This window comes from Phalaenopsis equestris, unplaced genomic scaffold, assembly GCF_001263595.1.
Source record: "Phalaenopsis equestris unplaced genomic scaffold, ASM126359v1 Scaffold000114, whole genome shotgun sequence".
NCBI lineage: Eukaryota > Viridiplantae > Streptophyta > Magnoliopsida > Asparagales > Orchidaceae > Phalaenopsis > Phalaenopsis equestris.
Genome location: NW_018164556.1, coordinates 1040278 through 1054439, shown reverse-complemented (window position 1 = coordinate 1054439; position 14162 = coordinate 1040278). Strand labels below are relative to the sequence as shown.

Genomic DNA, 14162 nt, shown 5'->3' with positions numbered 1-14162 from the left:
TTTGAAAATTAGGTAGAAAGATAATCCCAACCTTAGGAGCGAGATACAGCCGAAGCGCCACTTGATCATTGAATACAACCCTCGAAGGGAAAAAAATAGATGTTAGCGACTGTCTCAGACAAACTCACACAAAAACCTAATCCTAGACTCTCACGAATGCCAATATACAATAAGAGGATAACTAGGAGTGACCCACCAAGATTGCCGACTCCCCAGAAGGGAAAAAACATGGACCGGTTTGGCCTAGGCAAATAGGCAAAGCGTGCGCTTTGTCGATGTCGCATGCGGGATGGCCCGCATCACTCAATCTATTCATCCATCTAAGCATATTTATGTTGTTATTGTAGGTTTTATTGTAGGTTTTATCTTTTGATATTCTTTCCGAGATGAGAATGCCGACTCCCTAGATATTCTCTTTCATGTTGTTATTGTAGGTTTTATCTTTTGATCGAATTCCATTGATTTAGCTTATTATTACATTTTGTGAACTCCGAAGTGATATGAATATTTTAGAATGGAGGAATATGATTACTGCCATTCTTTTTTGTAGAATCTATAATTTTAATAATTGTTGTTTTTTGAGTGTTTCCGATAAAATTATATTTAAAAATCTGAGATATAATACCTTTGGAAGCCCATGCAAGAAAATATTCTAAATGCCATGATTCATTTGCTATTTTAAATGTTATGTGCCACAGCGCATTAGACGCTTAATTTAGTCCTGAAAATTTTTGTGTCTGATTTTTTTCTGATTTTGGCATCAGATTCTGAAATTATTGAGGGGCGATCAAGAATATTACTTAATTGTCCAATAAGGTATGTTGAATATTGTTGCTCTTACATTTGTTCTCTCTGAATCGTCTTAAACATGCAAATTGATTTGAAACATTCAAGACTTTAACATTTTATGTGTATGACTTTTATTTGAAGTGATTAGCTGTGTTACATATAAATTACTGATAGGTATTCTGGCTTTTAGCCGTGTGATTTTTAATCTTAACAATGCTGCATCTTGCTGTGATCCCAGTAAACTATCCATTTTCTCGTGCAGAGGTTAACTTTGAATTATGGAGGTCTACATTATCATTTAAAGGTCTTCATTTGTGTAGATTAAGGTCTTCGTTTATGTAGATTTAAAACTGAATACATAGAATGTAATTTCAGTAGTAGTAGATCTAGTGACAGAATTGTAACAATGAGTGATGAGTGTGAACGTTTTAGATATCTCAAGTCTATTGTTCAAAGGGATGGTGATATAGATGGGGATGTTATTAGTAGAAATCAGGTTGGATGGTTGAAGTGAAGGAATGTATTGGACCTAAGGGATGGTGATATAGATGAGGATGTTATTAGTAGAAATCATGTTGGATGATTGAAGTGGAGGAATGTATTGGACCTATCGTGTGATAGAAAAGTATCGCTTAGACTTGAAGAAAAATTTTATAAGATGGTGGTGAGACCTGCAATGCTTTATGGCACAAAAAGTTGACCTTTAAATGAGAAGCATAAAACTAAGTTAAGTGTTGCTAAAATGAGAATGCTTAGGTGGATGAGTGGCTTAACACTTAGAGGCAAATGCAAAACAAATTTATCCGTGAAAGGGTTGGTGTAGCTTCAGTGGCAGACATGATTATAGAGAGTCATATTAGATGGTTTGGTCACATTAAACTTCATCCATCTGATGATTCGATTAGGAGAGTAGATATTTTAGATTCGACTTATGCTAAGAAATGTAAGGTAGACCTAAAAAGTCTTGGACATATTGTATAAAAAATGATCTTAATTTATTAGAATTAAAGATAATATGACACTCAATAGGATACGATGGAGAAAAAAGGATTCATGTAGTTGACCCCACTTTGTGGGATGACGGCTTGTTGTTATTGTTGCTATTGTATAGAGATTAACTTTGCATCCTGAAAGAAAAATAAAAATTTTAATATGGATATGTTGTAAAATTAGGAAAAATAGTTTGAGGAATAATTACATAAAAGATTTATGGGAGCATCTATTAAAGATAAGATAGTCAAAAATAAATTGTTGTTTTTTGGATATGTAAAAGAAGCGAAAGAAAATGTGCCTTGAGACGAGTGGATGAAATTTATGCCAAAATATTAGGTAGGAAAATCGGTAGATTGTAGACAAATTAACTTAGATAGATCTTGTGTGAGAGAGGAGTGTAATTTTGGTTTAACTACTAATGGAAAAATTTGTATGGAGTAAAACTCTTACAACATTATTTATCCTTTAGAAATAAAAATAATTGAACTTCGAGTAAAAACCTAAAATAATCTGTCGTATATTATGAAGCGCCCGATTTAGTTCCCGAGTTTTAAAATGCTCCAATTTAGTCTCATAATATTAAAATTTAGTTTGAAATTTGTCCTAAATCAAATTTTCTATTAAATCTAACAACACTTCACAATTTGAAATGCTAATTCGTCTTTTCACAGTTTGTGAAGAGATTAGCTGAAATTTTAAAGCTACTATTCAAGATCTCGAATTTTTTAGCGAGAGTAATCAAAATAATACTTCTAAAATTTTCTTTTTAAAATAATGTAGTTAGAGTATAGGGATATGCTCCATTTAAATAACACTAAAAATTTTATCGCCACAATTGGAGAAAGGGGTGATGGTGGTAGGTCTTCTGGTAGTACTACTCCTATTTTTATTAGTGCGCTACAGTTAGGGGTGTCAAAAAGTGACCCAAAACATCAACACGACTTAAACTCGAATCGAAAAATCTGGGTTAGGGTTGACCCAAATATTTTTCGAGTTAGATTCAGAATAGAGAATTCGAGCCACAAACAGTACCTAAATAAGCACAAATTTAGTGTCGGGTTCGGGTTAGCGGGTCAAACTCGGGTTCGAGTTTTAGTTTTCGATATGTTTATTATTCGGGTTGGGTCAATTTCGGGTGGGACCCGAATCCGACCTGCTTACCTGAATTGACACCCCTAGCTACAGTATAGAGATTGGCCATATTAAAAAAATTATTTATTAAATCAAATTTTTCTTTATATGCTTCACAAGCTTCTCTGAAATTGGTTATGAATTTTAATATTTGATTGAAATCTTTAAAAATAAAAGTAGAATAATAATAACTTCTTAAAATAGTTAAAATTTAAATTTTATGCATATTATTACATTTTTCCATTCTTTTAAATATTAGTCATATTAAAAATGAATAAATTTACTTAATATTGAATACTTTAGCTTTTCTATCTGGTGAATACTTTATTTTTTCTATCCAATGAATACTACTAATTTACCCGCCAATTGGTGAAAGGCACCATTAAATTTAATGGGAAATTTGATATGGACCAATTTGGAACATCTTTTTTTTATTTTGGGATTGAATTGAAGCAATTTAAAACTTGTGGACTGAATTGACCATTTTTCAATAGTCACGGGACTATTTAGTCTTTTACTTGTACAACTTCATCAACTTGGGCGTCTCAAGCCAACCGTGCACATATCCATATATCCGGTTTAGTTTTTTTAGTTGGAATATTTATTTTGCAATTATTGTTGATTTGTTCATCAGGACTTTGAAAATATGTAAAATATTTTCAGAACATGATGGTTGGCCACTCCAAAATGAATCTTAAATTCATTATGTTTATTTGGAGTTTATCAATTTTTTAGGAGGGGAAAAACTTTTTGCTATTGATTCAACTTTTTTACCATTGCTCTAAATTTTTTTTAAAGTCGCTCTCATTTTTCAAGGATTGTTAGCTAATAATAATTCAACGCTGATGTTATGAGGTTGTACGATTTTCATTTATGGAGAATAAACCATGTAAGAAATATAACAATAATTGTTGTCATATCAAGAATTTTAGTTTTAGTCAGTGGACCTAGAGAGATTAGAGGCTATGATTAAAAAAACCATGAATCCTTTTAGCTGTGTAATGTACTTTAAATGTCAAGCCGCTAACATTGTCGGCCAAATAATGTCGCGGATTCTTTATTTATGATTTAATTTAGTTTAATTATTGATATATATATATATATATATATTGGTTAATTTTCAGACAATCATATATATATATGATTATAACTTTATAAAATAATATTTTTAATTTTGGAAAATAACATTATTTTAATTTAGAAAAGTGAGACCAAATAGACCTCACATATTTGATAATCTAGATGGTTGAGCACGATACCACAAATAATACACTATCCTGAAGGATAAACATATCATTTATTAGTAGGCTTAATCACCTAAATTAAAGAGTTGTTGACGTCCGTTTGGTCTGTGAAACCTTTTTTTATAAGAAGACAAGTTCTCATATTTAATATGAGAGATTAAATAGAGTTTTTATTAAGTTGGGTTCTTAAGTTCCCTATAGAGGCAAACTCCTACAGTTAATTACATCTTAGGCAATCGAAATCAAGATTAGTGGTTCTGTCTTCAAGATTTCAAAGTTTAGGTTTTCAAGGTTGAATATAAGAAGATCAAAAGGAAAGAGATCAAAATAATAACAATTATTTTTAATAATCAAAGGAGTGAAATGTAGGGGATGTCACAAATCCGAGGGGGAACCCCGGTGACATCCCAACTATCCTACTATTAGGCTTTAATTTTGAAGAGATGTTATTTGATGCTTCATCCTGTCAATTTTATTATTTAGGACTTACAATAGCACGATACCCGATCGTGCAAATGACCTAAGAAGATAAGAGGATTTACATCGTACTGTATTAAGCGACGACCTCAAAATCCTAAAGAGAATTAGGACTTATAATGCACAATAGAGTGGTGCAAATGCCTAAAACGAAAATGAGGATTTATGTCGACGACCTTGAAGTCATATGGGTTTGTTGTTGTTTAAACTAAGGAGATGTTTTGTTGATGTAGATATGTTTCACATTTTGTCCTGTCGTAGGGTTCCACCTAACCGGTGTTCTACGATTCTTTACCCAAGGGGTTTAGTAAGTGCATTAAAGTAAATAATGTAATAAAAATAACAACAATTTGAAGGAAACTTAAAAAAATTGCTAGAAAATCCAGTTTAAGAAAATCTAAAATCATAAAAAAATGAGAAACGAAACACGACGTCACGAATAAAGGAACAGGAGTATGTGATTTATATGTGGCATTAGGAATGTCCACAATTACCAGAAGGATTTGAGTGTAAGGTTCAAACTTGAATCCCGGAGCATTGGGTTTCACTGTAGGTTAAGCCATGACGGGAATTTCACTACTTGATATTTCACTACTTGATTTAATTCACTACTTGATTTAATTAAGGAAGTTATGAACCACATCTTGGTGTATCCTTATGTTTAGTGTTTCAACCATTTCTTGAATTAAGGTCAAGTGCTTAGCTTCATCACTCATTTGAAAATTAGGTAGATAGACTACCACCTAGGGTGTGCTCATAAAATCTAGGAAGTCTACACTTTAACCCTTGCTTGAAGTGATTTAAGGTGTTTTACCCTCAATTAAGTGTTTTCCAACTAATCGTCAAATATCTTTTAAGTGTTTTCCAAATAATTAAATAAAAAATTTCCATTTTTGACTTGACCATTGATGAGGAAAAAAATAACAAAAGCAAATCAACGGAGAAAGAGGCCGACCCACTTCTAAAAAGAAAATCAGCTAAGCAAGGGGCAACCAAAAGGGAATTGGCCTAAATTCGTTTAAATTCTTTCAAAACAATGATCAAATCAGTCCCAAAAGGTGCGTAAAAACTTCCAAAAATTAACACTTAAAGTGCTCAAATCGAAATATAAAAAAAATTTCAGTGGTATATATGTAAATATATATGAGAACTAGATGGTAATTATGTAAATATAAAAGCTTATGTTTCATATGCAGTTATTTAAGAATCGGGTGGCATGTATGTAAATCTCCATTTTTTTTGTTTTATGTGCAATGCAAACATCCAGCAATTAGGTGGCATGTATGTAAATCTCCCCAAAGCCATATCGAAATTAATACCAATGCTATCAGGCCATCAAATTTAATTCCCGTAAACGAAGAGTGAATCCAGCAAGTAAAAAGGAAGAATCCAGCAACTGATTAGCTTTTTCAACAAAAGAAAACTTCAAGTTCATATCCATGTCAGATTCCCATGCATAAATGCTTATTACTGTTTTATATATATTCCCATTGGACATAACATATCAATGTTTAATTCAAAACTTATATAAATTTGCACCCTCAGAGTCAAGAAATTCATAGGAATATGATACTGTGGTTCCACTTACAAGCCTCTCTTATCAACAAGCACAAGTAATAGAAGAAGCATTCTCGCTATCCTATAATATAAAAGAGTGAAACCAACAGCATAAATACAATGCCCTTCGAAAGAAGATATCACAAAACAATCATAGGTCTTATCAATTCATAACCGAGAATCTTCATTTTAATTCTCAATTACCCAAAATGAAACTATATGAGGATACTTTAATTAAATGGCTAAGGGAAGAAGAAGAAAGAAGAAGACTTACCTCCAGAAAATAAAAAACCCAGAAGCAGTAATAAATGAGAATTCCCAAATCTCACAAATGAATTGCTAGCATTTTAGAAAAAAAGAAATTTAGGCTGGAATAAATCTTAGGCATAGGCTTCCACTTAGAATAAGTAAAGAAGGAGATAGGGCTGACAGTTAAAGATCAGTTCTTCTCAAGAAAACTGTTAAGTATACTTCAAGTAACCAAACATCACTAAAGAGAGCCCCAAGTGCAACTCAAACATTACTAAAGAAAGCCTCGAGATGCAACCCAAAAATCACTAAAGAGTGCCCCAAGTGCAGCCCAAACATATCACTAAGACAGGGCAAAACCGCAGCCCATATTAGAGCAAAACATCTTAAAAACAGCCAACCAAAACCTCTCTTAAACTGGGCAAAACTGCAGCCCAAATCAGTCCACGAAAGCATTTTTAAAAGGCTCCAAACCACCCACTCAATTCTTGTATACACACATATCTAACATCTTATCTCGTTTCTATCATTATTTCACAACCATATCGCCAAAATCTTTTCATATCACAGAAGGAAATACCACCATAATTCAAACCGCCCTAAGAAAATATGAGAGGACGACTTCAATTCGATCTCTTAATCTAGAGTACATGCATGTGGCTAAAAATAACTCTTCCACCATTAGAGGTGGCCTTTATCATGAGAGGTGCCAAGTTTGCAGGAGCTACCCTCGTTGCTTCATAAGCTCAATAAATTGGAGATGGATAGCATTGGGTGGTGTTATATATGATCTAAATTTTTCAAGGCTCGGATATGTGGTGGTAGCAGAGGTATTGGGCCTATAACCCACGACCCACCACTGATAGAAGAGAAATATTCTTATACAAAGTAGTGCCATTCATATGAGCTGGATCTTCATTTGATGGCCTCCTGAACCAGTAGATAACAAAAATCCTTATCCTTGGCTCAACCGATGAGATCATTTTTTAGCTAGGATTCTGTTTCATGGGTTCCATTTGAGATAGATCCTTATCAATAACCTTCTGAATGACAGAAATTAAATAAAAAAAAAGTGTTTGAATTCGCAGCCAATGTTTTCGTAAAGCCTGGGATATCAATCCATGGCCCCAAACAGATCCTCCAACATGCTGTACAAGATCATCATTTTCAAATATTGACGCGGTACTAGGTAATTTATCACCAAATTAAAGTCGTCGTTTGGAACAGTTAATCAACGTGAGCAACTTCAAATCAAAGTACGATCAACATGGAAAGCAGGGAAAACAACTAGGTAGTAAAGCATGTAGAAGTAGTCTCAGATACTCTGAGAGAGGAGAGGGCTTACCTTGCTCAAGTTCTACCCGAAACCAACAGATCCTTGTAGGAGGCTTCCAACAGTCGAGGCTCTAACAGAATTTCAACCACTTGCCTAAGTTTCAACAACCTCATCTCCCCCTCAACATGGGGTTTTATTTCCAAAAGTGGGGAAGGAACCTACTTTCACCTTACCAGTGGTGAACTGAACGCGACCAAGACCGGAGGAGGCAACAAGCAGAAAGTAGAGAGAGTGGAAACAGGGAGAGAAGCATCGGGAAGAAAATGGAATTACCAACTTAATGTCTCGAGGGACAAATTCATGGCGTCAACGCTTACTCGAGTAGAAAACTAGGCCACGAAGGCCTGACATCGTGAGGGATGAAGCAAGTGAAGTTTCGGTAAGCATGACTTCGGGCAGAGAGCGATGCACCCTTTCCCCTTTTTCTCTTCGATGCACTGCGAGAGAGAAAGAGGTGATGAGGATCTTGGGCCGACGAGGGGAAATGGTGCGGCTAGGTCAGCGCTTGGGTCGAAGGAGAAGGATCGGGAGAGAAGAACTCGATCTAGTCTGCGATCGGGAAGGAGGCCGGTGGAAGGATCGATTTATTTAGGGATTTAGGGAAGGAAATAATAAAAAAGACACCTTTTTTATTGTTGTTAATTTTATAATATTTAATTACTTAAAATCCTCCCGATTTACGCATTTTGCGCTTGTGCACGAAACTATATCAAAATGAGTGTTCCTCTTAGCTAAATTCGACATCTCGGACGCATCGACGTAGTCTATTTCGTCATCCGTGATCATCCAGACGACTTCATCGACAATCAGGTTAAAAATAAGTCAAATTCAATTTCCGACAAAATTTTGGTTGGTGTTTGATTGTTCCAGCAATTGATTCAAGTCTGATCAATCGTGAAGCTTTCTACAGGTGCAGATGACGTGAATTTTGATATTTATTTACATTGAACGCGTGAATTATGGTACTCGCACATCGTGAGAGCGCGTGAAAGTCTGGGTTTCCTAAGACTTTAGATCTTATGGGCACTCGACTTGAGTTTCGTTACGTTAGTTTTAATTGACTCAACCAAATGTTGAGGATTTAGAACCACCCATATTAAACTGCAATGAGTCAAGAAGTGGTTCGAATTTCTAGTTGGTGCGGGTCCCAAACTAGTCTTCTAAGAGAGTCCAACAAGAAGAACAAAGCCTAGACTCTAGGCTTTAAGAAGAAGAGACCTCACCAAAAATGAGGTCAACAAGCACATTTTTTCCTCTTGCTTGAAAAGCAATGTGTACTAAATAAAATAAATGGAAAAACTCTCAAGAGTTTTCATTTTTCTTGAAATGCAATGTGTTCTACATAAAATGATATATATACATCTCCTATAGGCATTGCAAAATGAGAACAAAACAAAAAAAAAAAAGAAAGGAAAAATAAATAGAGGCAGACAATCCTTTATAAATACTTAAGGATAGGGTCAGATAGACATTTTTACAGTATAGAGCCTCGATCTGTGTGCTTTAAGCTCTTTGCTATTCGAGACTAATTAGTAAACAAATCAACGGTACAAAGCCTTGATCGTTTTTTGCTATGATTGGAACAAAAAATTAACACTTTTCAAACTGGATGGTAGAAATTTACCATTTCAAGTGTACTTATGATACTTTTAAATGTTGGGTTGTAAAGTCTTCGGTGAATATGTTGGCTAGTTGATTTCCTTTGATATTGTCTCCTATCCACACCAATTTTTTTTATCGAATTCTAATTTTTGTCTTGGTTCAATCAAAGTTTCACTCAGCTTGCACTTCATCTTTGTTTCTTTCGATAAGTTCATAACATATTTTTGTTATGAGAGAAAAATAAAAGCCCTATTGATTTCCGGCAGTATTATGTTACACACCCATGTCATGATCATTGAATCAATTTCTTCCCCGAGTAACAATTTGGGGTCTTTGGGCTCCAGAGATAGATCCACAAGGTGTTGGATATGTTTCTTTCCCTTCAAAAATATTTTCACGATTTGGGATCATTTAAGGTAATTTTTCTCATTCAAGCGATAAGTTGTTTGAAATACTTGGATTACTCCTTTGATTTGTTTTCATCATTAATTATGGTTGATTCTTTTGAAGGGAAGTCAAAAGAACCCTGACATAGTGAATAGAGGGATAGTTCGACAAGAGAGACAATTTTGGAAGTGGAAGTCATTACCTTAGAGAATAATAATAAAGGTTGGAATTGGAAATCCTAAGGATAGAGAATAAGAACAAAGGGTAGAAATGGAAATCCTAACATTAGAAAATAAGAACAAAGGGGGAGGAAACACCCTAACCTTCCTCTAATACGATGTAGCGAATAAAACAATGGAAAAACTCTCACAAGTTTTGATTTTTCTTTATACAAGAGAGGAGATATTGTTAAATATGTTATAGGCATTACAAAATATGAATAAAACAAAAAAAAAAGAAGGAAAAGTAAATAAGGGCTGACAATCCTTTAGAAAAGCACACAAATTACAATCTGAGGATCATAGAGAGACATTTGTGACGGTATTGTAGCTAGATATGTGTGCCTTAAGTTATTTGGTATCCGAGGGTTATAAGTAAACAGGTCAATTGTACAAAGGCCATGATATATATGCTTTAAGTTCTTTGATATGATTGGAGCAAAATATAACACAATATAAAACAAGAGAACTCGAATATCTGGATTTCCTTGGATATTTTTCTTTCCCTTAAAAAATATCTTCACGATTTGGGATCATTTAAGGTAATTTTTCTCATTCAAGCGATAAGTTGTTTGAAATACTTGGATTACTCCTTTGATTTGTTTTCATCATTAATTATGGTTGATTCTTTTGAAGGGAAGTCAAAAGAACCCTGACATAGTGAATAGAGGGATAGTTCGACAAGAGAGACAATTTTGGAAGTGGAAGTCATTACCTTAGAGAATAATAATAAAGGTTGGAATTGGAAATCCTAAGGATAGAGAATAAGAACAAAGGGTAGAAATGGAAATCCTAACATTAGAAAATAAGAACAAAGGGGGAGGAAACACCCTAACCTTCCTCTAATACGATGTAGCGAATAAAACAATGGAAAAACTCTCACAAGTTTTGATTTTTCTTTATACAAGAGAGAAGATATTGTTAAATATGTTATAGGCATTACAAAATATGAATAAAACAAAAAAAAAAAAGAAGGAAAAGTAAATAAGGGCTGACAATCCTTTAGAAAAGCACACAAATTACAATCTGAGGATCATAGAGAGACATTTGTGACGGTATTGTAGCTAGATATGTGTGCCTTAAGTTATTTGGTATCCGAGGGTTATAAGTAAACAGGTCAATTGTACAAAGGCCATGATATATATGCTTTAAGTTCTTTGATATGATTGGAGCAAAATTTAACACAATATAAAACAAGAGAACTCGAATATCTGGATTTCCTTGTAATGTTTATGTCTTGAACACCAAATTTCCAATTTGTTGGCATCTAGGGACTATTTTGTTCGAGAAAGCAATATCAATGTTCATCTTTTCCAAAATCTCATATCCTATGCCATTATGTCCTTTTTTTTTTGTTTCTTATTAGTTGGTTTGATACTACGATGCTACTAAGCATTCTTTTTCTTTAGATTCTGATGCCGTTCTTTTTTTACTTGTATTTTTGAATTGGTTCCATTATTTTTTATTTCTTTTTAATCATTTTGTTGTGACATGTATGTGAAGTTGTTTGGTATCATGAGCAGAGGCATGTAATGTCGAGTTTGGAGATTTGCTTTATTATTTCTAGATCTTAAAATCTGCTTGTGAACTTGAGTTGAAAGATATTTGCACTTTTTATTTTTAAATGTCGCAAACATCAATCCACATTTATCAGTACTGGCTAATTCCAGCATCACAAGCAGCAGCAACCATAAGAAGAGCAAACTATAAATAGGGAATCCTCTTCTATGAGCAAAGCATGCCAATATTTTCCTTTAATAATCACGCACGCACCTTAAAAATTTTTTAAGTTATTATATCTGGGTGATGAGTGCACGAAAGTTGGTTTGCTTAGTGCGTGCTTGTGATAGCTCCACTCTCACAGTTGCTGGAGCTTGCAGTTCTCTGTTCACATCCCAGGTAAAACTGAAATTATTTGAGTAGAATGGGCGAGCACGTTAGCATTGTTTACTTTGTCCCATATTACAGTAACTGTCATAATTAAAGCTATACTTTACTAGATGCAAGAACAAATTTTGCCTTGAGATTTTTTATTTTACTTTTTGTTTGGCGCCCTACTTATTTCTTTAATCTGGATATTAAGACATTTTTAAATACAGTTTAACAAGAATGAAAACTCCGGTTAAGGGTCATCTTTGCAAGCACCACCAGGTGAATTTTAATGAATCTCATTGAATTAGTTTCTTGCGACGTATCAAAAGCTGCATGACACAATTTTGTATTTACAGTGTTTTGATTATGACAACTTCTTGGAAATAAACTCAAGGAAGCCAAACTGGCGTTGCCCTCATTGTAACCAGCCTGTCTGCATGATTGACTTACGGATTGACCAAAATATGGTTAAGGTAAGTAATAAATATGACTAGTGGGGAATATGTGACTCAAAATAACCAAGTGTTTTGTTGTTTTAGATATTAGAGGAGGTGGGAGAAGATGTTGCTGAAGTTGTTATTTGTGCTGATGGGACATGGAATGTAGTCGATGGTCATCATGATGACCAGGTTCATGATCAAACTGTCAGCAAGGAATTTGAAACAAATAAATCTAAAATTTTAATGGCAGATCCTGTGGATCTAACAATGGACGAAGAAGATGACAATTGCGACATAACACAGACATTAAGACAAGAGCTATTCATAAATGGTTGTGCAAGCCAGACTTACGACCATATATCAGAAGCTGAAGACAGGAAACCTTTCATTGAGGTTGGATTTAATCAAGTGCCTCAGTTTCTTGCCAACAATACATCCAATGCTACTCAGGTACCAGTCTATCAGCCAGGAAACAGTATACAACCACCATTCATATCGTCCTATGCCACTAATGGATCTGTAGCTCCTGCTGGATCTCTTCACATGGGAAGTTCACAAACACTTCCGCCTATGCTGAGCAACTTTGTTCAGTCAGACGCTGTTTCTCCCCTCGTCGATCAAACCCAATTAGCAGTCAATGCTCTTCCAGCTGTTAATAATGTAAACGAGAGGATAGCTGGAAGGCCTGCACCCAGATACGCTCCTGTTGCAGTTCAGGCTCTTCCAGTGCTACAACAAACACACAATACATCTCGAAGATTGCATGCTAATTTACTCGATACTCCATTAGCCTCTAGGCATTTATCTCCTAGGCAATATCAAACAGTTAATGTATCTGGAACACCCCAAGAGAACTTCAGTGGAGGAGTAACTAACATGGACGTGCAACATCTCACGAGAACTTCAGATACATCAGCAATGCAGGTATTACTTTTGAACCTTGAGAAATATAATATCGACAATGCAATTTAAACCTTTTTTTAATTTTTCTGTTTTTCATGCTTTCCCTTTTCAGAATCATCACTTCTGAATAAGCTTTGACTTTTTTTACCACTGGTCAACTGAAGTACAGCTAAAACATAACTGTTATTTTTACCATCTCTGAAGTACACTGTTATGCGTATATTTCGTAATATATTGCTTAAATATATCACTCAGAAACTTCCATCAACCTTTTTGGACAGATTTGAGTGTAACTTTATCATCATTGAACTATATTTCTCATAGCATCAATTGCAATAAACTTTAATACAGCCTTTTGGATTCTGTTGACACTTAAGTTACTATTATATTAGCCACTTGCCAAATCTTGTATTTTGGAGGTCTATACATTCGTTACATCTTTTTATAAATATAACCATCTGTTAAAGCTGACGTTCAGCTTCCAGGAGTGGCTTTGACTTCTGCAGGAACTAATTTTCCTTTTCGTTGGTTATCAGCACCACATGTCAAAGCTTGTATATCAAACAAAATATTTTCCTTATCTCACTTATTATGGGTGTGTTGGAGACTAGGGCTGTAAACGAGCCGAGCTTGAGCGAGCTCAGGCTGGGCTCGTGTTCGGCTCGTTCGAAATAGCTCGTGTTCGAAATCGGCTCGTGTTCGAAATCGGCTCGTGAACAGTGTGTTCGTGTTCGGCTCGATTTAAATATTTGTGTTCGTGTTCGGCTCGAAATTGGCTCGTTAATCTAAAATTGAGAAAAATAGATGTAATGTGTGGGATTCGAACCTGGATCAAATCTATACAAAAGAAGACACTAACCACATTGCTACATGAGGCGTTATGATTTAAATTTAGACATAAATATATATAATATATTATTATATAAATAATATATGTAATATATTGTTATATAAAAAATTATAT

The 14162-nt window shown here is 34.5% G+C and overlaps 1 protein-coding gene across 1 annotated transcript in view; it reads left to right on the top strand.

Annotated features, from left to right (window-relative positions):
• The window catches only part of LOC110020987 (E4 SUMO-protein ligase PIAL2-like), a 78248-nt gene that overhangs the window by 62793 nt on the left and 1293 nt on the right, over nt 1-14162 (top strand). The window contains exons 12-15 of the mRNA XM_020719298.1: nt 765-816; nt 12083-12134; nt 12212-12328; nt 12395-13219. Of these exons, the coding sequence (XP_020574957.1) occupies nt 765-816; nt 12083-12134; nt 12212-12328; nt 12395-13219 (1046 nt within the window). The remainder of the gene's footprint in view (nt 1-764; nt 817-12082; nt 12135-12211; nt 12329-12394; nt 13220-14162) is intronic.